Below are 22,894 nucleotides of genomic sequence, written 5' to 3' on the forward strand. Positions count from 1 at the left end.
TGAGTGATGTCGTGGTGTCCCTGAGTGATGTCGTGGTGTCCCTGAGTGATGTGGTGGTGTCCCCGAGTGATGTGGTGGTGTCCCCGAGTGATGTGGTGGTGTCCCCGAGTGATGTGGTGGTGTCCCCGATTGATGTGGTGGTGTCCCCGATTGATGTGGTGGTGTCCCCGATTGATGTGGTGGTGTCTCCGAGTGATGTCGTGGTGTCCCTGAGTGATGTCGTGGTGTCCCTGAGTGATGTCGTGGTGTCCCTGAGTGATGTGGTGGTGTCCTGAGTGATGTGGTGGTGTCCCCGAGTGATGTTTTGGTGTTTCTGAGGGATGTGGTGGTGTCCCTGAGTGATGTGGTGGTGCCCCTGAGTGATGTGGTGGTGCCCCCGAGTGATGTGGTGGTGCCCCCGAGTGATGTTTTGGTGTCCCTGAGTGAAGTGGTGGTGTCCCTGAGTGATGTGATGGTGCCCCTCTGTGGTGCCCCTGAGTGATGTGGTGGTGTCCCTGACTTTTTAACCCCACCCTGATGGAGAAGTCAATCCAGTAGCAACGCGCACCTGTTACTGCTGGTGATTTTTACTTTATAACAAGTTCTCTTTGTTCCTCAGGCAGTGGCAGAGGAAGGGACCAGTGTCCTGGTGCATTGCTCAGACGGCTGGGACAGAACCGCACAGGTGTGCTCCGTAGCAGGCCTGCTGCTGGACCCACACTACAGAACCTTGAAGGGTTTCATGGTAAGCCGATTTGAGATTTGCCATAACGTACACAGGTTTAAGGAATATGCATGTTATATTTAATTGTACCATTGAGCACATTGCACCCCAGATTTACATCTACAAGAAAAACAAAGCATATCCACAGTACAAAAGTTTCAGATGATGCATCAGTAAACAAGCATTTGCAATACAATAGGTCTCACATTTGCCAGAGTTTAAGCTATTGTCATTGTAAATGACAGTGCCCTTTTATTTATCTGTTTTGATACATTTACAATGCCAATAAATCAAACCCTTGTAAATGTGAGACCTATTTCATTTCAAAGAAGGGGCCGCCATGGTCCGAGACTGCTTGGAAAGTGAAAGCGTGCAAATGGCGCGCTGAATGTTGCAGGAAAGCATGTCGCACCTGCAGTTGGAGAAACGCATTAAGGAAAATAGTTTTACAGACTAACTAAGACATTACGTGTAATAACAGAAGTGAAAGGGCCAGTCCTCATGGGAGGTTACAAATAAAGACAAGGCAGTACTAAGGAGGGACTAACACCTATTCACGAATCAGAAGCCAGGCTTCTTTCCCAGTTCAATACTTATCTTCAAATGAGCACACTGTTCTCCAGCATCACATCTGGTTGCACTTCCTGTCAGCTGGGTGCGAAAATGATGCCAGAAGGGGGTCCAAGCAAACACCGCTCCTGATTGAAAGCAATAAGAGTAACACCTGTCCTCAGTTTTACAGACCGCACCATCGTAATAGTTAACATAGCTTGTGAGACAAGCTGTGGTTAACATTTTTATAGGAGGCACATTTGTGTGCAGTGAAATGTAGAACTAGATAAGAAATAGACAAATGGGACTGGGATATTTTTTGAATAAGACATTGCAAATAAAAATAAACAGGTCTTGTATCTGAAAATGGCTGTTTTTAAATAACAGAAGTTCTAGAATAGGAGAGTGAAAGAAAAGAACGTCCTGAGGAAAGATGGCAATATCAGGGAAGGCCACTAAGATTCTATGTCATCAGGCGAGGCGATCCATTGTGCCTTGGCCTTAGATGCCATAGAGGGAAATCTGTCCATATCCTCCATTTGTGACAAAGATACAGGGACATTTATGTAACTGCAAGTAGAGTAAATAATGTTTATGATTGGTGGTTGGGAGTGGGTTTTATGTTGAAAGTATGCAATGTAGGTATATGTGGCTTCAAGGGAGTCGTGAAGCCGCCCTCTGCATTAGCAGCTACAGTGTGGTGGAGGGTTTTATGGAGCTTTTTTATCTGCCATTTGGCAGATAAAGCTCATAATTAACACAAGAAGTATGGGGAAAAATGGGAAAAAGAATGATTGAGTAGATTTATGAGTGGGTGAAAGTATGGATGAGTGGGCAAAAGGATGGGGAATGAAAGGATGAATGGATGAGTCGTTGAAAGTATGTGGGTGGGAAAAGGGATGGGGTGCAAGGATGGGTGGGTGAATTAAAGGATGAGTGGATGGAAGAATGAATGGGTGGGTAAAAGGATGGATGGGTGGTTGAAAGAATGGGTGGGTACGAGGATGGATGGGTTGGTTAAAGGATGAGTTGGTAAAAAGATGGGTGGGTGAAAGTGCGAGTGAGTGAGACAGTGGATTGATGGAGGATGAAAGGATGGCACAGTGAATGACAATCTGAGAGGATGTATGTGTATGGGTGAAAGGATGCCAGAGTAAATGGAAAATTGAAAGGAAGGATGGGTGGTTCAGTGAGAATGTAAATGGAAATCTGAGAGGATGGATGAGTAAGTGGAAATCTGAGAAGCTGGATGGATGGATGTAGAGCGAATGCAAATCTGAGCGGGATGGATGGATGTATGACAAAGTAAATGAAAATCTGAGAGGATGGGTGGAAGTATGGCAGCATAAATAGACATTTTAGATGAATGGATGGCTGGGTCCTTGAAAGGATGGCAGAAAATCAAAATCAAAAAGGAGATGGTTTGATGGATGGATCGGAGTGTTAAAGGGTAGCAGAGTAAATAGAAATCTGAGAGGATGGATGGATGGCAAAGTAAATAGAAATCTGAGAGGATGGATGAACAAAAGAATCAATTGATGGGTGAAAATCTGTAGTGATGGATGGCTAGGTCAAATGATGGCTTTATGGGTGAATGGATGGATGGATGGATGTATGCATAGTTCTCGTGCCAGCTCCCCCCTACAACAGTTCTTCTGTCCAGCTTGCCCGCAGTCCGCTACCCTCTGTTGCCTATCTGCTGCCCTCGGTTTGAGCCTCCTCTGTTAGTTTCTTGCTCTGTTTTGCCTTTTCTACTCATTTGTGTGCACTCTATTTTACCTTCCCTGCTTGTTTTTCTGCTCTCTTTTGCCTTTGCTGTTTGTTTTTCTGCCCTCCATTTTGACTTTTCTGCTTGTTTTTCTGCCTTCTGTTTTGCCCTTTCCTGCTAATTTCTTCCCTCTTCCTGCCACCCAGTGCCCTGCCCTCTTCCCAGGACCTCCTTAATGGAGGCCGTAGGGCAATCCCATTGAGCAGGTCCTTGTGCCAGCTCCTCCTGTGATATTTTTCGGTTGAACTTGCCCGCAGTCCCCTACCCTCTGCTGCCTGTCTACTTGCTGCCCTGTTTGTGTCTCCTCTGCTCATTTCTTGTTCTATTTTGCCCTTTCTGTTAGTTATTGTGCCATCTGTTTTGCCTTTTTCAGCTCGTTTTTCTGCCCTCCATTTTGCCTTTCCTGCTCATTTTTCCTCTCTCCGTTTTGCGTTTTCTGAGCATTTTTCTGCCCTCTGTTTTAACCTCTTATGTTCTTTTTTGCTCCTTTTTATCTGTCTTCTGCTGTGCTTTTTTTCTTCTCATTTTTCTACCCTGTTTTTTTCTGCCTTGTTTTGCACTCTTCTACTCTGTTTTACCTTTTTCTGCTTGTATTTCTGTCCTCTGCATTGCCTTTTTTGCTTGCTCGTTTTCCTTGCCTCTGTTTGACTTTTTGCCTACTTGTTTCTTCCGTCTTACCGCCATTTCCTCTAGACCTGGCTTTTCGATGGAGACCTTGCACCCTTAGCACCCAGATACCCCCAAGAGTGACAGTGACGCGCCCTACAAATGCTGATTAATTGATTGATGATGAATGTGTGAATGAATGGATGAAATGGCCATTGGACAGATGGAATGGTGAAAGATTGAATAATGGATGGCAGTATGTAAAGGTGAAATAGTAGATATCAACGGGTAGATGGAAGTGTGAAATGATGAATGGATGGATGCTCCAGGACGCCAGGACACCTCCGGGTAACAGAGCGCTCTATAAATGTGAAAATAAAATAATAAATAAATAAAATGCTGGATGGAAGAGAAAAGGTAGCTCTTCTAGAGAGGTTGAGGCTCACTTGCTTTGCTTGCTTGGTGCCATCACAACTTTGGTTCCAAGTTGGGGTTATTTTAATTTTCCAGATACACCCTTGTGTAACTTGTTATACAAAACTGTATGTGCTTCTCTTCTGATTCTATATTTCTCAAATAAATGTATTATTTAGATCTCGGATACGTTGGTATGCAAGGTAGAACTTCAGGTTAAAGCTGTTATTTCTGATTAGATAAAGGACGTTTCTAATCAGATAGTATTAGGGCTGGTCAAGTAAGAAGGTGGAATGTGTATGGCTTAGAAATGTAAAATGGCGGAATCCGTGTTTGAAAATGTTTAAGAAAAGTAATTGTCTGCCTAAGTCCAATTAAGAGGAACACTCCTAAATGGGTGAACATTATTACTAAAATGTCTGCTGACTATTAAAAAATATCAATCTTTACGGTCTATCTTATCGTTTATTTCTCAATATGCAAAAACTGATACTAGAACGTGAAATGCCTATGTTATTGAAAATATGTATCCTGTATTCCTGACAATAAAGTTAAAAAAATATATATATATATCAATCTTTCTTTATTTCTTTATTGACAATTGAACTTAACAAGCAGTGTTGAAATATTTTGTAATTTTGGAGCAGTGAATCCAATATTGATGCCAAGTATGTAGATTCTGTCAGACATCTTTTTTTTAAACAAAATTTCAAACCACACATCATCATAAATATGTTTCTGACGCGCCATTGTTACTTGCCCTTCCGAATGTATACATCTCCCTTCCTCTAGAAATGACTCAGGACTTGGGCAGCTCGCTTTCTGCAGCTATATGACTCCTTCTGGCCCTGAATGTATGAATGACCAGCTTTTTGCTGAATAAATCAGGAAGGAAAATGAAAAAACATGCTGCGTACATCATGTGCTAAGTAGATGATTTTCAAATGGGTACACAGTTACTCGCATAGAGACAATTAGTGGATCTTTATCAGGAAATTAAAAGAAACAAAGCATTCCATCATGTGTACCCTAAGTGTTTCTGGTATTCCTCCAACTTAAGTGGTGCTGCTTTTGTGGAAAAAAACATAGGAATGCTTATATTTACCTCCATACTTTACAGAGTACACAGTCGGATATATGTATAACTGTAACTCGTGCCCTCAACATACACTGCTTATAACCTCATGTATTACATCATTCATTACATGCTCTATGTGACATCATTGATGACAACACTGTGCATGGCGGGCACACAAGTTAAAGTTACTTCTGTCAATATATTTTTCTGTCACGCCTATTTTTAAACTCCTTTCTCTTCCTTTTACCACTGTCTGTGACTAAACCCTAAACAAAATTCATCACCCCCCCCCTTCCCTTTACAACTACCTGGCCCTGAACCCTAAAACCCCCTTCACTCCATTTAACACTACCGGGCCCTGAACCCTATAAACCCCTTACCTCCCTTTTAAACTACCAGCAGCTGAACACGAACACATCCCTTCCTTAAACCTTTCAAAGGAAAACACTTATATGTGTGGTATAGTCTAGCATTATTAAGTGCCTGACAATGTTCGTTGTGGTACAGACTTGCGTTGTAACATCCTGCGTGGTAAAGACCACGCATTGTAAATGGTACATAGCGTCGTCATATAAAAAAAAAAAAAGAAATTGTATTTAGGCTCTCTTTTGTATTTTATTCCACCAGGTACTGATTGAAAAAGATTGGATTTCCTTTGGTCACAAGTTTAATCACAGGTAAGGGTTTTAGTACCAGGCAACCTAGAATATTTGATTTTTCTCTCAGTAGCATGTCGTGCTGCATATGCTATCCCTTCTATTATATCATTTGGGCAATGTATTTGGTCTTGCAGTATGCATTATTAGGACTGTTGCCTCTTCCAAATCTTGATGTTGTTAAAAATCCTTAATGATGTTGCCGAGGAATCAACATGTTTACTGCAACATATTTACAGTGAAGAAAATGTTGAAGTATGTTTATCGCCATAATATTTACTTCCTGGTAAAAGGTGAGGCTTTTCCTTTGAGTTGTTCAGGAAATAAAATTGAAGTTTTAATAAGCATAGGAATCATGTAATGAAAAATTCAATCTTTGGCTCAGTTTTAGAAATGTGCATGAAAGATTCCACAAAAGATATACATACACGTAATTTTTATCACAGAAAGTTTTGTGCAGATTGTTTTGCAACCGGAGGACAGTTATACAGTTGTATCCCAAAGTTACATTTCACATTATAATTTAGATGGAATTCTGCTCTGTGCAACAACAAAAACTGCAGGATGGATTTATTCCGAAGTCGGACATGAACATAGTTAATTGCCCCCTTGACTGTATTAGTATACATTTGTTAAGTGGTTTTTGCTGACTTTAAACAACAAAATGTATAGCTGTCTAGGTAGCTAGACTTGTAAACTGGTACACAAATCAACATTTTAATCCGGGCATGGAATCTGATAGGCTGTAAAGAGCTACTCATGGCGCCATGTTTCCTTTCACCCATCTGTTTATGAGCTTTATCATGGGAATCTTTTTTGTTGGGCTAAGTGTGTGTGGGGAGTGGGGGGATGGATATACTAAGGTGTAGTGACCGGGCAGATATCTAGAGGGATTGGAAAGAACTTAATTTTGGCATGGGCCTTGAGTTGCCTGAATCTATATCCTCATTTTCTGTGCCCACTCACATCCTCCCTCCCCTTTGACCATTAAACAGTAGCCATGCACTAAGTACCTATGTTCAAATAATCCATTTTATGGCCAAACCTGATATAATCATTTGTACATACCGATGGTGGTCTAAATGAAACAAGACATTACTTGCAAGTGGTTCAGCACTTCTTAAGTTTTAGCAAATTGCAAAAAGACTGATAAACAGATATAGGAACATAATTCCTATTTCTTTTCATTTTTCATGATCTTGCATCATAGTAACAGTAAACACATCATTTAATACCTTTAGAAGTATGAAAACATAAATAAGTACAAGTGTCCATAGTGTAAATACTATAGGTCTTTCTGTGATAGAAACTCGATAACGTTAGAGCATGCAGAATGCAGTATGAGAAGGTCCTCCCAATTCCTTATATGTAATATTGTGGTCCATTACCCAAATTGTAAGCACACGTTTCCTTGCTATGTATGTACTTTTTATATTACATACATACATACAGATTAGGCAGGTCCTGAATTACCAGCAATGGAAAGTAAAGGAGAGGGCAGGCAGAGCACACTATATTCTTATGTTCAGGCAATCATTTCAAAGAGAGTAAGGATTGGATGGAACCCATTTCAAGCTGTTTATCCAATGGGAGGCCAAATATTACATGCATGTTGACCCTCCCCTCTTTTTACTGCATTTAATTATTTGTGTTATGCAGAGGTGCTAGTAATGAAGAAGGCGTGAAGCCTGGATCACCACAGCCCCCTTTTTGTGCATCTACCTGCCCCTCCCTTTATTACTGCCTATATGTATTGTTGGTGATTGTCTGTGACTGTTCTATTTGACTGTATGATTGTGTGTGTGTATTGTCTGCTTAACTCCGTGTGTTTGATTTCCTGGATGTGTCTGAGAATAGAATTGATGTGAGATCCAAAGAGATCTGCTTCAGGCCAAAATCTGCTCAAGGCCAAAATCTGCTCACACTGTATTGAGGTGTGTGTTTTGTCCCTTTGTGCATGTACTAAGGCTTAACCCTACTGTCTTTGTAAAGGCTTGTTGTCTAAACAAGGCCTTACATCTTATGAGGACAAGTGTTCAATATCCAAAATAGGTTACTTTAAAGTAATACTCCAGAAAATAAATGTTTCCTTAGGGTAGAAATTGCCTTCTGAACCATCAACTATGATTTTAAATTGACACTCTAAGACTGTCAGCCAGCAAATGCAGTGAACAGGCAGCAAGAGACACAGTCCCCCTATTTTAAGCTCAACATACCTTGCTGTGTGGCATTTCGCAGCTGGCACGTTTGAATGAACAATTTATCAATAGCCAAATGTGTCCTCTTCATGTACATTTGTTTTAATTTGGTGACAAAAGCTCAAGTACTTTAAGACTTTATTTGAAGAAGGTGTCAGAACTGCAGAGTTTGGGTTGGGAATAGATTATTTGAAGAGTCTCGGCTCTAAAGAACAATGGAAATCGGAGGATGAGTTGTAGGAACTACCAGGGAAATAACTGTAGCATGAAAAAGTAAAGACTATAAAAAAGCTGATGACTGGAGTAAGCTAGACAAGGACTGGTTAAGACCATAATAGTTTAATTGAATACATTCTGAAGTCTCGACTTGAAATAGGGCAGCATCTGCTTTTAATGAAATAGTGAGAAGAAACCTGTACAGAACCCAGTAACAAACTGGAGAGGAAATATAGGAAACACTGAAAGCAAATATTCAAAAATGAATAGCAGAACCAATGACAAAGTACAAAACATGGGCCTGATCAATTAAAAACCATAATTGTGATAGTCTGTAGACACTGAGGAAATCTAGATGGCTGTGAAAATTAGATGTAAATAATGTATGTAACTCTTTTTCTACATGAGATAATCAGCAGCCCTTACTAAAGAAGAGCGCTGAAGGTGAGTCTTGGTTTATGAAGCACCAAGTCTCAACTCCTAATCGCCAACTGATAACTGTAATGTTTTAAACACAAAGACAAAAGAGATCAAAGCGGTCAGATCAATGGGCACAGAATGTAGGAATAGTTGATTTGGGAAAAGCAGGTCTGGGTTCCTTGAAAATATAGAACAAAGCAAGAGTCCATAAAGAAACAGCAGATAGACATAAACTAGGAAGTGCAAAGCATACAAGTGACTAGAGCAAAGAACAAGGAGCTCTCATTCACAGACAAAATGAATCTCTATACACATTTGCACTGTAAACTAGACAGCTGCACAAGGATTCACAGTAGCTATAGCACCATGGCAGGAACTAAGAAGGTGAAGGAGAAATAGCACCAAGACAGATTTTAGGAAACTGGAGTAGCTGAAGCATCTGGACTGGATTTTAGAAACAAAAGGATCTATAGTACCAGCATGGCATTCAGCTGTAGTTCTAGACTACTATGGAAAGAGTTTGAACTGAAAGAATTGATAATCTGCATAAGATCAGATATTTGCTTTATAACTGAGTAGCAAGAAGACCAGGTTTAAGAAAATGTCTCAGTTGATATGATTAGTGTGAGAGCACAGAGTATCAATTTCATATGGAATCTACTGTAGGCCACTCAGTGGAGGAGAACAACTCAGGCAGAGAACTAGATGTGAGCAATTCGCCTGGAGCTGGAATTCATATGTTTTCCTCAAGAATGAATACTACAGCAATGCACTTGAAAGGGAAGGACTAATTAAATCCGAAAGCATAAAAAGGGCTGTAGGAAAGCCATGAATGAAGTACACATTGGACAGACATGAGAAAGTCAGGAAAGTTTAGATGGGTATCCGGGTATATGCAACAATCTGGTAACAGTAGGGCAAATGGGTTTCCCTTGATCTTTTAAATGTTGAGAGCAGAAGTCTCACATGCTGGTGTTATTAGGTTCTAAGAGGGAAGGACTACGGGGGGGGGGTAAGGAGGAGACTCCTAGATGGTCTAGAAAGCTGAAAAACCTGCCTTCTGAATTACAAAGAGGGGGACATAAAGGGATGAATATAACAAATGAATTGTAAAACCTGACAAGAAATAGTCCTGTACAACAAGCATTAGTCATTCTGGAATTAGTTGTGATATAACCTAACATTTTACACAAATTTTGTATTTGGGGGAAAAAACGTAATGGGTTGATGACATTTTGCCACCAACAAATTAACCAATATAATTAAATTAATTCTGTTCTGAACTATGCCAGCACAACATCTAAGACTAAGCAGCCTTTGAGGGATCATTTTTCTGCACGCTGCACTTTTGAAAGTGCTTTGAGACTTCTGGCCTGATTGCTCCTGGTATCCTGACCAACGAGGACCCTGGACATACGTGGACGCTGCCGGGGCCGGGACTGCGAGACCCAGGGTGCCTAGCGCTTTGTGATCCCAGCGCACCTGGTGTCTCTTCTCGCCCCCAGCTCTCCGCCCTTTTCGCCCTTCACTGTTCATTTAAGGCTCGCGGCCCCCGCTTCGCGGGTGCCGCTCGCAGCCTTTGAGGGATCATTTTTCTGCACGCTGCACTTTTGAAAGTGCTTTGAGACTTCTGGCCTGATTGCTCCTGGTATCCTGACCAACGAGGACCCTGGACATACGTGGACGCTGCCGGGGCCGGGACTGCGAGACCCAGGGTGCCTAGCGCTTTGTGATCCCAGCGCACCTGGTGTCTCTTCCCGCCCCCAGCTCTCCGCCCTTTTCGCCCTTCACTGTTCATTTAAGGCTCGCGGCCCCCGCTTCGCGGGTGCAGCTCGCAGCCTTTGAGGGATCATTTTTCTGCACGCTGCACTTTTGAAAGTGCTTTGAGACTTCTGGCCTGATTGCTCCTGGTATCCTGACCAACGAGGACCCTGGACATACGTGGACGCTGCCGGGGCCGGGACTGCGAGACCCAGGGTGCCTAGCGCTTTGTGATCCCAGCGCACCTGGTGTCTCTTCCCGCCCCCAGCTCTCCTATTTAACTCTTGCAGTGAGCGCGCACGCGGGACGCGCGCGGGACATAGCCCGGGGTTAAGCCCGGGACAAGGGCGGGACCTTCTGTGGCCGTCCGGGGCCGCAGGAGGCCGGGCTGGGCCAGGGTATTGACATTTCCTCTTTTCATGCTGATGTTATTTTAATTATTTATTCTCTTGTAGGCTGCTCACTGTTTCGCTGCTTAGCAGTGTATTAAGGTTTTAGTAACGGGTTAGATAACATATCTTGTTTTTCTTCTTTTGATATGAGTCACTCTGCCCCCCCTGGTGTGGGCGTCTTTGCACATGGCCCACTCGATAAATTTTTTTTAAAAACCACCAAAGAAGTAGATAGGGATCTCCTCCTTGCTGAGAGAAGAGCTGAGCGACGACGCTCAATTGAGCAACTGAAGAAAATCCAACTGCCCACCTCCTCAGACTCAAACCTCACTCAGGTTACGGATGCCCGAGGGTTGAGTTCCATTGAGGATGATGGTACAGATATTAACCAAATTCCCAGTATATTTAGGTTTCCCATTATCTCGCCGCCATGTGTTAGTGCAACTAGTGGAGACCAGTTAGTTTGCATTCCCATTGATCATTCGAGCTTTGTTGATACAAACATCCCCGTTAGCCAATCCAAGGGCCCCGATCCTTGTCCCACGTTGCCCAACTCATCACTGGTTTGCATTGAACCTGGTGAGAACTTACCCTCGAGGAGTGTGTGTGACGTCGCTACTAAGTCTGATGATGTAAAGAGGGTGGTGCGTTCTCCACCGAGAAAAAGAAGGAGAAAGGGTGGGGTAAAAAGGAAAGGCCAAAATCGCCAGATATTATTATTACCCCCACCCATTGTTATTCCTGACCAACTGATCCCACCTCATGTAGAGTTACCGACGCCAGAATTACAAAACTTGCCTATTCCTGATTTAGTTACTGAAGGGTTTAATGAGGTGTCTTATGCCATTATAGAGAAGCTCATTAAATCATATATGCTACCTTTGCTGGAGCGTGTTAGGATTATGAGTGATAAATTGGATCGCCTATTGGTGTCCTCTGAGTTATCACAACCCTCTACCTCAGTAAAGGGCAAGGGTCCATCCATCAACCCACAAAGTACCATAAACACGGCAGGTAATATTAATACCACTACCAGTCATCATTCTAATAATACAACCAATGTAGCCACCATCTCAAATAAAGTATCGGCTCTGGCTGTTAAACCCCCGAGACCAGCTAGTACGGCCAATGCGAATCCCAGGGTGGTTGTTAACAAACCCCCCTACAGGGAGTAGTGCAACAACTAAAGAAAGGGGATGCAAATCTGCTATCTCTAATAGTAATCCCCACAAACCCCCATCATGGAGGCATAATGTGGACTTACCACCGGATTCCATGAACTTCGTTATAGTAATGACGGGTGTGCCACCAGTCTCTGAAGGGGATCGGGAAAACAATGAAAGCTTAAAAAATAAAGTCATCTTCTGGCTAAAAACAAATAGACCCCTTCCAGCACATCTCAATGGGGACATTGTTTCGGTCAGAAGATGTCAATGGGTGGGGGTTCGCCCAAAGGATATAGAGGGAGACATAGTGATAATCAACTATAGGGACAATAGGGTAGTATCCCACATCTCAGATTGGTTTGTAGGAAAACATGAGGGAGGGGTTTCCACCAGGAACCTTAGTTATTTCTATCCTGAGACCCTGATTAATCCATCTGAACAACCCCATGTTAAAAATACCAAAAGTTTCCTCAAATGGTCCAACTTTACATCTAGCTTTCATGGACCCCAAATCAACCCTGAGGAACAGTACCGATCCTACACCCAATCTAGTTACAACTGTCCTCCTCAAACACCAGGCTGGGCTAAAATTAAACTCCAACTTCCTGGCCCCCCAGCCGTACTGAACTATCCTGTTCCTAATAAACCTCCGTACCCCATAGTTCCTATCACCCCTGTTTTTCCTCAACTCCAACAGCCCCCAAATTTTTACCCAGCATATCATTATCCACCTAGCCTAAATCCTAAAGACCACTGGAGCATCCCGTTGAGAAACGTTTATGACCCCCTATCAGGGTTATCGACAAATGATTGACCAGTAGTGTTGACAAGGGATGATGATTCTAATTTTGATTATATGGGTGGGGGGGTTGATCTGATTAATGCACCAATCATTACTGGAAGTGTTGACGAACAACCTTGTAATTGTATGGTGGGGGGTACGGTTAACTCAGTGGTGATAGTCACACTGGACATAGCATCAACCCCTTTGCCTATAATGAACGTCACTACAGTGGGTGCACACCCAGAGTTAAGTTTTCAGGCCGGGCCAGTGGGTACGATAATGCCAGGTATGATCCTAGCTGCCCCTGTGCCTGAAGCACTCCTTCCTCAGGTTAACGATCCCCACCCTATTGAGATTACTAATCTGTGTGATCAAGTGTACAACAAGGGTACTGTTATGGGATGTTGGAACATCGCAGGTATTGAATCTCGTACATGTATTCCTGATTGGGTTGAGTTTATCTCTCAAGGAGATATTTGGTGTTTTCAGGAGACTTGGGCAATCCTTCCAGTGTATCTCCAAGGTTTCCTGAATTTTAACAAACCTGCGACCAAAGGTATAAGAGGTCGGGCTATGGGTGGCCTCACAACATGGGTTCGCCAAGCTGCAGGTGTAACTGTTAAAGAAATTTTTATTGATTGTCCTGACTTATTAATAGTTAGTATTCGAACATGCAGTGGGTTGGATATAATGTTGATTAATGTATATGCTAGGGGAATCACGGGTGGCAGAGTTTCACACACCCTTACTTGTTTAGATGATTTTTTACGCTCCACCATAAATTCCGGTCATGTAGTGGTGATGGGTGACCTTAATACCTGCTTTGAACCGCTAAGTAAAGATGATGGTTTATTAACTGAAGCAGAGGATCTGACCTGGGGGATCCCACAACTCGACCTACCCCCGATTAATAAATGGTCTCAAGCAGCTACTTATATTAAAGGTCTCTGTTTGAACTGGGGGCTTCGTGCACTCAATGGTCGTGCCAGCTCGGACAGGATGGGTAATCATACATTCTTCAATGGTAGACACAGTAGTCGCATTGACTACATTTTAGTTGATATCAAAATGTGGCCTGTGGTTTTGGATATGACTGTTAAACCACGCCAAGAAAGTGACCATGAACCCTTGGTGGCAGAATTGAAGGATTTTAGTTTTGTAGGGACGGTTGTACGACAGCCTAATCCAATTCAGGAGGCGGTAGTACTGACGAACGATATGAGGAGGGTGCGCTGGCCAAAGGTTTCGGTAGACGTGGAAGCACGAAAAAAGATCAGAGCTTTAGTCTCAAACTCTCTGGTAGAAAAGTGTGATAACCAGGAAGTGTTGAATTTAAATATCACAGACATACATGCTAGCCTGTTTTTGTCCCTAAAATCTTTGTTTGTTAAGTATGTTGCAAACAAAGGGAGAGGGAAGGGCAAGAAACCATTAAATTGGTTTAATGAAGCCTGTAGAAAGTCCCATGTTTAAGGCTTTAAAATCAAAGAACCCTGCTCTAATTAAAGTAAGTAGGAAGGCTTTTAATGAAGCCAAACGTCATGCCAAAGCTGCTTGGGATGACGAGCGCTGGACATCTCTAGCTGAGGCCTGTGGCTCCAGGAACTTACAGCAGTTCTGGCACCTCCTTAGGTGGGGTAGCTCACAGGATGATCGCCCAAGCCCCGCTTCTGTTGAACCACAAAAATGGGTGTCCCACTTTGTGGAACAATTTAGATGTCGCAATACAGCGCATATTTCTATCAGCTGGCCATTATCTCTTGACACACTTGTGTTTTCGGCTAATGAAGTCGAAGCAGTCCTGAAAGCCATCCCTAGGGGAAAAGCGCCTGGTCCAGACTGTATCCCAGCGGATATATTCCAGCAGGATCATGACCTCTGGGTACCTTACCTGGTGCGTTTGGTAAATGCACTGGCTATGGACGCCAGAGTACCCGATTCCTGGGCCGGCGCTGAAATATTGCCTATTTTTAAGAAGGGCGATCGGTCGGTTCCATCCAACTACCGGCCGATCAGTCTAATAGACGCGGTACAGAAGATCATAACCCGTCTTGTGCTCACTAGGTTCCAGGCATGGATAGATGAGTATGATATCCTCACCCCCCTACAAGCTGGATTTAGATCCCACGTGAGCACCTTGGATCAGGCATTCCGATTTATGCTTCTGTTTTGGAAGACAGTCACCCTGGGTAAAGGCAACCTGTACGCGGCCTTCGTGGATCTAAGGTCAGCGTTTGACCTGGTCCCGAGGGCAGGCCTATGGAAATCCTTATTGGATATGGGTATGCCCCACACCTTGGTACGTCTCATTGTGAACCTTCATGCCCAGACCTTTGCATATGTGCGATGGGGGAAACCGGGTGAGGTGACGGAGAACTTTCCAGTGGCTAAAGGTGTCAGGCAAGGCTGTGTCTTGGCACCTACCTTGTTTTCCCTATATATCAACGGGGTTACTAAATACTATGACAACTTTTCCACGGATGCCCCAAGTTTGGCTGGAGCGAAAATCCCCCTGCTCATGTTCGCTGATGATACTCTCCTGATTTCACGAACAAGGCAGGGTTTGCAGAAAGCTCTGTCAAGATTCGAGGAGTTCTGCAGCGAACATGAGCTGGAGGTGAACGTCTCCAAAACCAAATTTATGGTTTTAAGAGGGCACAGACAAGTTAATGCCAGGGTCTCCATGGGGGATATCCCCCTGGAGCAGACAAAACATTTCACCTACCTGGGAGTCACCTTTAGTGAGACTTTGAGCTGGACACATCAGATCGAGCTCATGACCTTGAAGCATCAGCAGTTGGGTGGGGCCTTGATTAAGGAACACAAAGGGTCATTTACAAGGCCAATGTCCCCCCTCCTTAAGATCTACGGTGGCAAGATTCTATCAGCAGTTTTATACGGAGCGGAATTGTGGGGTGGTAGTAACTTGGACCCACTAAGACATGCTCAAAATAAATTCATAAGAATGTCAACGGGTCTGCCCCAGTCAACTCCATTAATTCCCCTTCTTTACGATTTGGGGTGCCAACCGGTAGTGGACCTAGCAAGACTTCGCCCCCTAACATTCTGGTGTCGTCTCTGGACAACGCCGGAACTCCACCACTATGCTAAAGCTTGTTTGGAGGTAAGAAATAGCCCCGGTGCTACAAATATTAGCTGGTTCAGAGATCTTAAGGCTACCCTAACAGCTTTGGGGTATGGTGACCTGTGGTCTACACCGGAAACAGCTAAATTCCCTCCAAAAAAGGTTTTCAAACATAGTTACTGGGAATGGGTGCTACATAACAGGCTTTCTAAATCGAGTTCTAATAGCCTCACAGGCCTGTTCATGGTATTTAAGGATAAGCCCAAGTTGGAAGGGTATTGGGATCTAATAACAAAACCCGCGGATCGCAAATTATTCTTCCAATTTAGATGTGGCTCGCTTCCTCTTGGGGATTTTACCAAAAAGTGGGGTGCAGAAAGGTCGGGGTTCTGTCCCAAGTGTCATGGTACTGGGGAAAACCTGAGCCATTTTCTATATGTGTGCCCACTTTATTCCGCCCCCAGAGCCAAATGGCTTAGGCCGGTATGCAGAAATCTGGGCACAAGATCGGCGGGGGAAGCAAATAGATTGTTAATGAGCAATTTGGATCCTCTGATAGTTGTGGGTGTGGCCAAATTTTTGAGGTGGGCCTGGCTGATTAGAAGTAGGCTCATTAAAAGTAATCTAATGGGGTCTTAAGGTTGTGACTCCTGATATGGAGTCCTGTATTTTGTTGTATTATGTTGCATTTATGTGTCTCTGTAATTTTGTATATATATGCAAGAAGCTGATTAGTTCGTTAATGCTTTAATACTTGTTTTAACTGTTCATATGTTTAAATGTATTTTATGTCTTTTATGATGAACTAATCGAATAAAGACTTCTTGAACTGAACTGAACTGACTAAGCATTTATTACAAGAAATGTTATCAGACCTGGATAGTAGTTGATGACATTTTAAAAAAAAAGTCTTATCTTGAAGGATGAATAAATCTGGTTGCTGAAGGGCACCAGGGAATTATACCCAAAAATGACCTATTTTCCAAGACATGCATGTCAATTACCTTGTTAGACATCCAAGAGGAAGTTACACACACTATGATAAGATTCAGTGCCAAGAAGGCTCTTGATACTCTCAAGTCAGACATCTTCTGGAAAGCAATAGATATCTTAGGGTATTATATATTAGAACATTGGAATGTTGGGAGCTCCATTGCAGACAATGGAGTGCTCCCTGCCTCTACGGGCCGGTAAGGCCCGCAGAGCAACATTTCAATGTTCTACAAAGGCTTCTCGAAGCTCGTGGGGATTTATATCCCCTCGAGCTTCGAGAACCCTTTGTTTAATTTGTTAGAACATTCTGCCCTCTAGTGGCAGAATGTTCTAATAGCCGGTATAGCCCTTCGTAGCAGGGCTATACCGGCTATTAAAGTCCCGCTGTCTCGTTAAAGTCCCTCGCTTTCTGCTCGGGTCTTTAACGATTAAGCGGGCCTTTAATAGCCGGTATAGCCCGCTACGGCGGGCTATAAGGCTATAATAAATCATTAGGGTGGATTGTCATTACTAAGGAATAATCCACCCCTTTTTTTAATTACAAGAGGCACACCTTTTTCATAGACTCTTACCACAAGTAATGTAGGGAAGTACGATGTTAGGGAAGTTTTAAAAAGTATGTTTTGCTAGTCTTTATTTGCAGAGCCATCTTCTAATTACTACATACCAGATTCCCATTGTTTGGAAGAATGTTTAATGATTCTTCTGAATTCACAGGCGATAAACTAAATTTAAAGAAAAATGCTGAAATATCTTTGAGAAATCAGGGGTCACCTGCTAGAAATGATTGATCTATTTAGCCATATAAATTGCTCCAAAAATAGAAGATTTGTCATGGCAAAACTCAGAAAATCGTGTAGTAAGATTTGACAAGATGGAAAAAGGTTTACAGCATTGTTATATGACAGAGATGTATTAATCATGATAATTGGATTTCAAAATGTTTGTTATAGTTCAGGCATTGCCGGTATAGGTTTTTAACTCAGTCTTTTTAGAATGTCAGGGCCGAATTACGATCTTGGTGGACAAGGTGACCGTCACAAACGTGACTGATATCCCAACCGCCAAATTATCCAATGGAACTTGTAATATGGCAGACGAGATTTCTGTCACATTTGTGACGGAATATCCGATCCACCAAAATCGTAATCAGGCCCTCAGTCAGTATTTAGTACATCTGTTTGGCTGAGAATGCAGCTGCACGTATGCTGGAAATAAATCTGCAGCCCAATTGTAAAGGTGTCCAATCTGAGAAATTATTATTGACCTGCAGCCATGTGCAGAAGTATGTCTTGTCATAAATTTACCTAGATTTACTTGTAGATTAATGAATGAAAGCAATGCTAACTAGATTCAAAAATAGGATCATAGTGATAGAATGATGAGAAAATAAATACTTGTAGAGTTTGCTGAATCGTTCCCTGAAGTGAACTTTTTTTGATATTTTTTATAGATATAAGGATTTACAACAAAAAAAACTAGTTGGGAGCACGAGAATGAGTTACAAAAGGGTACCTGCATAAAATGAGAATGGAGTTAACTGAAATCTGTATATCGATATTTAGTCCCAGTCAGTGGTTTTTGCAAACTAATCATTGCACCAACATTTGGTAAATGGAGCAAGGTGGCTGGTAAGGAGATTGGAGAGAACTAAGGGCAAAGAAAATGTATATAATATTCAACCCAGATCTGTGACTGGGGCGAGTGTCTGAAAAGTTTCAGCGTTCCATCCAACATATCTTTGTGTTTGCTTTGTTTGCTGTAAGTTGGCAGGGTATGCCCAGACGTGAGTCCTTTGCTCAATTTGCCACTGGATTCAAGCTAACCTGGCTGGTGAGGTCTGGATGCACGAAAACCGGTCCCAGGATGCTTGTTTCCAGTCCAGGGAAGACCTGGCTTGGCAGTTCGGGCTGGACTGTTCCCATGAGGCACAGGGTCAAGACTGATTTGCATATAGCTGGGTCTGAACTGGGGTGGCGAAGTGAGCTAAAGAATGATGATGGATTCAACCCAGATCTGTAACTGGGGTGAGTGGCTGAAAAGTTTTAGCGCTCCGTCCGTCATCTCCTTGTGTTTGCTTTATAATATTTTAGTAGCATGTTACCTAGAATAGTTTGTGAATTTAATTACACACTATATACAAAAGCAAAGTAACTGCCACTATTTCCTGCTTCTAATGTAGAATGATATCAGGGGTGCCTCTCCATTTCAAGTCTTCTTGTCCAGATTTTAAGAATATAGGCTGGGGTGTTTAGCAAACTCTCTGTAGTACAACAGAGTTACGATGCCCAATGTAGATCTGTAATTTGCTGTATCTCCATGATGGAGGATAGTATAAGAGCTAAAGCTATGTCTTTTTTTGATTATTATACTCTATCCTTACCCAAACTATTAATTATGAGAAACTAGAAAAACGTAAATTACCTAAGTTGCGAAACTAACTAGAAGAATTTAAGAGAATCAAGACTCTGAGAATTCACCGAAATATGTATTTTGCCCTTCTTGACATACTAACGTGAGCAAATAATTATTGAATCATCAACATTTGCATAATTTAAACATTTAGTACAGGTTTATCATTACTGTCACTTTTAACGACCTTCTTCTGAAAACATTGACATGTAGTTTTGCTGATTTTCACCTTATGATATCCCAGTATTTAGCAATTTTGTGTATGTTTTGGAAAACATAGAAAAACCTGTCCAGGTTCACTTGAACCCTGGAATGTTTTTATATGATGAATGCAGAATCCAAATTATAACCTTTGTAAAAGAAAATGTTAATACAAAATCAGAGCTTTTTTCAAGGAACCTTACTAATCAGAAAAGTAATTGGGGATAGCTCTACTACTCCTCTGTAAATGTTTCAAAGTGTGTTGAATCAGCAAGCATCTGGTTGGCTTTTATGTTTCATTTTAAAGGAATTGCAATTAGTCTACAATTATTTTCTCACATGCCACATTCTACTTTGTGTATCGAGATACTCCAACACCTAATTAATATCTCAGTGGTACAAAGTTTTTCTGTACATGGAATAGTTGAAGCTATGCAAAGAATTCAAGGATTTGTTATTTCTCTTCTCTGAAAACTCACCAATTATTAGTAACTGACTGAGAAATTGATTTAAACTAGTATAACAGGGCATGCATCAAGATATGTGTACATGGGATGTGCCAGAGGAAATATTGTGCTGAACAATTTTTTGGCATGTGAAACTGACGTAAATCAGATAAACAATTGTACATTAAATATTTGTGAAATTGAGAGACCTTGTCTGGTTAGCATTGAAATATTTTATGATGTTTAAATACATGTTTTCAGGTATGGAAATTTAGATGGTGATCCTAAGGAAGTCTCTCCAGTGATTGACCAGTTTATAGAGTGTGTCTGGCAGCTCATGGAACAGTTCCCCTGTGCCTTTGAATTTAACGAAAGACTTTTAATCCATATTCAACATCACATCTATTCCTGCCAGTTTGGAAACTTCCTGTGCAACAGCCAGAAGGAAAGAAGAGAACTTAAGTAAGGTCTTGTCGCTTACTATAATGTAGATACTGTGTATGTAACATTTGAATGAAGTCTATGAGTTTGTCACTGTTGCCATATTGCATGTCACTCTGTTTTGCTTAATCATATGCACTTTGAATGTTGCTAGCATTCTGTGAAATTGTAAATATGTTCGTGGATGAATCAACAATGGGTTACTGATTGATACAGAGAGACACTCTGGTTAGGTTGAAGCAAGGCAATATTAATACAAAGGCTTTAAGATGTGAAGCCTTCTCTGACATCAGAAAACATTCAGTGAGTAGAAATAGAGAAATTCAACTGCTGGTGCTTTCTGTGAGTCTGCTGTGGCCTCTGCATGAAGTCCATGTGAACAATGATGACTTGGGAGTGCAGTGATCATTGTTTAAGGTAATGCAATCCATGATACCGGAGTAAGAATATTCCCAAATCCTAATCTTTAACATATGACATTTTGTGCATCAGAACCCTTTCTAGAGAGGTACAGTATGAAATACATTACTTTAAATAACTTTATTTCGGCATACAGGCCATAAACGTTTTCACATCTTCAATAACCCAACAAATAATGTAAGTACATAACAGTTAAAAGAATGGCAAATCGTATGCTAATTAAAACGTTCCACAAACGCATACCATTAAAAATGTATCCTTAGAGTGCCAGTAATACTAAAAAGAGGAAAGACCGTAAAACCATCTGGAGATAAAATGTGAAAATATACAATTATCAATCATATAATAAAATTAGCACGTTCTAGACTTTTGCACTTTTCTCCTAATGCCCCACATGTGTCCTAGGAATTTGGCAAGACCACAAGCAAACAGGGGTCTAGCGTCTGATCTTAAAATTCGCAAGGCTACTTCATGGATATGTGTTCACAGCTGCTTGCAAATAGTTTTTAGCCAGTTCGCTCTTGGGAGTGCATAAGCTGGGCAGGCAAACATTACAGGGACAATTGATTCAATAGCTGTATTGAAACCATAAGATAGGATTATGGTGCTAATGATTGTAAACAAATTCAGAGGAAGTGTACCAATCCTAAACTGGACATAAAGTATCCTGCCATTTGGTGCCTGGATATTATCTACGTAATTTTCCAGGGAACTATCCAGTTTGAAAACCATAAACTCAGTTGTTAGCCTACCCCATTACGTTATTGCTGAGCTCAACCTGCGCTTCCCAATCCCAATACCATGTTTTCATAAGAGTTTTTGAGGGAAGGGCTGATGGGTCGATGTTATCTCACATTTCCTGCAGTCTAATATCTGACAAAAGTCCCTTCACACTGTTTATCCAGCCTATTTTATTTGACTCATCCAGGCAACTGTCTTCCTTAAGAGCATTCGCATAGGGGAGCAATTCTGGAGTGGAGCTGATTCTCTTCCAAAATGACAGTGGGAGTAGATTAGCTTTGTCACCAATGGATTTCCTGCCCATATCCAACTTTAGGGAATGGAGTGATGTACTCGGAGGCATCGACACCAAACTCCTCAAGGAGTTGTTCTTGGATCTGGACAGGTCCTCCATTTTGACAAATCCCCATAATTCGGCCCAGTAAAGAGTGGAGCTTACTGCTTTTAATCCTAGATCTGTAGGACAGCTGCAACCGGTTTGCTGGTCGATGTGCGGTGTACCTTCATAAGAGCCCCAACTATTCAGAGTCATCTAGGTCTCATTCGGTTAAAAGGACATACTTTCAGTTAGTTTAATGCCCAGATAATCAAAAGTATTGACCCTATTGAGTGGAGCCCAGTAAGGATGGGTCTCCCCCTTTATGAATTAAAAGGGTTTATCACCATATATTTCGGTTTTGACATATAGATCTAGATCAGATAGGCCTTGCATGTCGCAAACGTTTTTAAATCGGGTTTAAAGTAGCTGTAGTCCCTCAGGTTTGAGACATTAACAAAGTAGTTTAAAGCACCCAAAGTGTCATCTGCAAATAGGAGAGACGCAACTTTTTCCCTCCCAAGCAAGGGTGCAGCAGCTAGGTAACGGAACAGAAACTGAACTACACTATTCATGTAAAGATAATAAAGAGTTGGTGCCAGCATGCACCCTTGGTGAACTCCCAATAGCAGTTGGTGTAAGGGAAGTGTGGTGGGGCAGCACAGAGTGAGGGAGGCAGTATGAGGGGAGCAGCGTCAGGGGGCTGAAATAAGAAAAAAAACCTTGCATGCCGATCTTCTGCTCGCCAGTCTTCTCCTCTGGTGGCAGGCTGAAGCTCCCAGGTTCCCCTGTGGCCAATCACAATGCTGCTCTCATCATGAGAGCAGTATCGGTATTGGGCAGAGCAGGCTTGTTTTGCGGTCCATCCGGAGAGGAGAGCCTGTGCCTGCTGATGTCTCTACCAAGCAACACTGTTGGGTTGGAGAGATGTCAGTACACATGACGGTTTGGCTGTCCTGTGACAGTCGGCCAAACCATCATGCATGCTGACAACAAGGCCTACCACTCCTCCTCCCCCCCCTGCTGCAGTTTTGTGGCCCCACCCCCAAGACTCTGCCACAGGACAAAAAATAAAATGATCTGAATTAAGATCATTTTATTTTTCGTTTGCCTCTGCAAACTCCC

The 22,894-nt window shown here is 42.2% G+C and overlaps 1 protein-coding gene across 2 annotated transcripts in view; it reads left to right on the plus strand.

Moving 5' to 3' along the window:
* Window positions 1-22,894, plus strand: part of MTMR7 (myotubularin related protein 7) — a 243,050-nt gene that overhangs the window by 128,134 nt on the left and 92,022 nt on the right. For both annotated transcript variants that reach the window (XM_078678126.1, XM_078678127.1), the window contains exons 9-11: window positions 599-724; window positions 5,749-5,798; window positions 20,113-20,313. In XM_078678126.1, coding sequence (XP_078534252.1) covers window positions 599-724; window positions 5,749-5,798; window positions 20,113-20,313 — 377 coding nt within the window. The remainder of the gene's footprint in view (window positions 1-598; window positions 725-5,748; window positions 5,799-20,112; window positions 20,314-22,894) is intronic.

This window comes from Lissotriton helveticus, chromosome 2_2 (genome assembly GCF_964261635.1).
Source record: "Lissotriton helveticus chromosome 2_2, aLisHel1.1, whole genome shotgun sequence".
Classification (NCBI taxonomy): Eukaryota; Metazoa; Chordata; class Amphibia; order Caudata; family Salamandridae; genus Lissotriton; species Lissotriton helveticus.